The following is a 2500-nucleotide window of genomic DNA, read 5'->3' on the forward strand; positions in this document are numbered from 1 at the left end:
TCAGCTCTTGGTCGACTGATGGCTCTGAGTGATGGGAACTTATATCTGTTGGAATCTGATGTTCTGAATACCATTGGCTCAGGCCCAAAAATCAAGAATGTTACCGTGTTTTGTGTCAACGAAAACCCCAATATTATGGATCCATTCACTGTCCAGGTTAGGTCTTTTAAATATATTTGTGTGTGTGTGTGTGTGTGTGTGTGTGTGTGTGTGTGTGTGTGTGTGTGTGTGTGTGTGTGTGTGTGTGTGTGTGTGTGTGTGTGTGTGTGTGTGTGTGTGTGTGTGTGTGTGTGTGTGTGTGTGTGTGTGTGTGTGTGTGTGTGTGTGTGTGTGTGTGGGTGTGGGTGTGGGGGTAGGTGTGGGTGTGGGTGTAGGTGTAGGTGTAGGTGTAGGTGGAAATAAGTGCCAGTATCATGCAATCTGATCTAATAAGATAAGTATAACTAGTTTTGTATGTTTTTCATATTGCTGAACAGTTTGTCTTCAAAAATCATGTATTTAAGAATGAAAGAATTAACAAAATTATTTCGACTAATTTTTAAATATTCAATTTTATAGCTATGTGTGGGCAAGAGGAGATGTATACAGATCTGTTCATTACATGAAGATAGAGTGTCCCTGCTGAAAGAGCTGTCAACCCCGGAACCCGTCAACATTGCAATGGATGGAAGCTATGTCTGTATTGCTGGTCAAGGCCAGTACTGTGTTTTTAATGTGGACTCTGGAGCCAGCCAAGATCTCTTCCCATATGATCCTGCAACAACATACCCTCATGTAAAAAGAGTTGCAAAGGTTCGTTCATATTTATTTCTCAACTGCGTACAGTGGATAATATAGTTCTCTCTCTTATACTGGGATTAAGTCAATATTAAAAAGAAGGCTTGATTGTTATTCAGTTAAAAGCCAAAATATAAAGCTAAAAATAAATACTATATCAAAAGAGGTATTATGTACATATATGTATATAAATAGATGCATATTTTTTTCTAGGAGGAATTTCTTTTAGCTGGACCAGGAAACCTTGGAATGTTTGTAACTGCAGCAGGTATATCAGAGCGGCCGCCTATCCAGTGGACAGATGGAATCAAATCTCTCTCTTATTATCACCCTTACATTCTGACCATCACAAATCAGTTCATTAGGGTTTACAGGTAGGGGATGATCGCAATATCTGGGCTTGGTATGAGAATGTTATGTATTTAGCCACATTTTGCAGAAAACTGAACATTCTGACAGACATTAAAAAAAGAATGATATTGTATTTTAGACTGAATATTGACTTTCAACAGCTTGATTGATCAACAACACAAGCAGACACTGAATTTTGCTGGTGGTGAATTACTGGGCAACTTTGATGGCCAGCTCTATGTTGCTGCAAGTTCTTGCATTTCTTGCCTTATGCCGCAACCATGGACAATGCAAGTTCAGGTAAATCTAATAATTTGTCTGCATCTTACTTACCTTATTCACTTTGGTCATTTACTGAAAATTGATTTGATTTAATATTCTGAGCACAATCCAAAGTGTTTTCCTTTTACAGACGTTAATGGATAGTGAAAGAGTAGAAGAAGCAGTACAGTTGGCAGAGCATAGTGGAGCCATAGGAATGAGCCAGGAGCAGTATCATCAGCTATGTCGAACACTCCATCAGAGAGCAGGATTTATTAAGTTAGTGCAGGGTTTCTATCATCAAGCACAGGAATACTTCATCAAGGGTGCAGTGGATGTTAGAGAGGTAATAAAATTTCCCTCTTTGAATGTATATTCTTGTATATTCTTTTTCCAACATATTTTATTAACATTATTTGCTATATGAGCTTTACAAGTCAGAATATTATTTTGTATTGTATTCCAGTAAAAGGGAAATGATATATATTTTTTTCTATAGGTGGTTAGCCTCTACCCTGGATTGCTTCCAGCCACAGTCAGCTTTATGAGAGCTCAGCCACCTCTGCATCAGTTTGCTGATATTGCACAAGCTATGCATGGAGATCAAACTAAGATAGACGAAGCCAAGACATTCCTTATAAATTTCCTTATTCATCTTCGTGGTTCAGGAGAACCCATTACATACAGAATGGTATGTATTTTATGTTATATGCTGCAGTTCAGGTTTCTCATGACAAAGGACAAATATTTTCATGCAGAACACACGATACTTTCAGTGATCAGATTTGAATTGGAAAAAGGTCTCAGGTTATTTTGTTTATCTGTTTTTTTTTTTCATTTTCTGATCTTGTGTTTTTTTCAAATTTGATGCAATTGCAAGTAACCACAATTGATTTGTTATTTAACTATCTATGCAATGATTTGCATAAAAGAAATCTGTCAGTGTTGATCTTAGGAGACTTTAAAGCTACTCTTCTTTTTGGTTGGGTAGAAATTATATAATGATGAAGATAAAGATAATGATCATAATGATAGTAATACAAAATCATAGTTTACAGTGTATGTTACCAGTATCAATGGGTTAATGTAGATTTAAATTGTAAGTTCTTTT

At 36.5% G+C, this 2500-nt stretch overlaps 1 protein-coding gene across 2 annotated transcripts in view; it reads left to right on the forward strand.

Moving 5' to 3' along the window:
* The window catches only part of LOC113825739 (transforming growth factor-beta receptor-associated protein 1), an 18964-nt gene that overhangs the window by 2210 nt on the left and 14254 nt on the right, over window positions 1-2500 (forward strand). For both annotated transcript variants that reach the window (XM_027378573.2, XM_027378574.2), the window contains exons 4-9: window positions 1-156; window positions 559-792; window positions 991-1151; window positions 1290-1428; window positions 1541-1735; window positions 1889-2080. The exon at window positions 1-156 is cut by the window's left edge and continues 30 nt beyond it. In XM_027378573.2, coding sequence (XP_027234374.1) covers window positions 1-156; window positions 559-792; window positions 991-1151; window positions 1290-1428; window positions 1541-1735; window positions 1889-2080 — 1077 coding nt within the window. The remainder of the gene's footprint in view (window positions 157-558; window positions 793-990; window positions 1152-1289; window positions 1429-1540; window positions 1736-1888; window positions 2081-2500) is intronic.

This window comes from Penaeus vannamei, chromosome 18 (genome assembly GCF_042767895.1).
Source record: "Penaeus vannamei isolate JL-2024 chromosome 18, ASM4276789v1, whole genome shotgun sequence".
NCBI classification, from domain to species: Eukaryota; Metazoa; Arthropoda; class Malacostraca; order Decapoda; family Penaeidae; genus Penaeus; species Penaeus vannamei.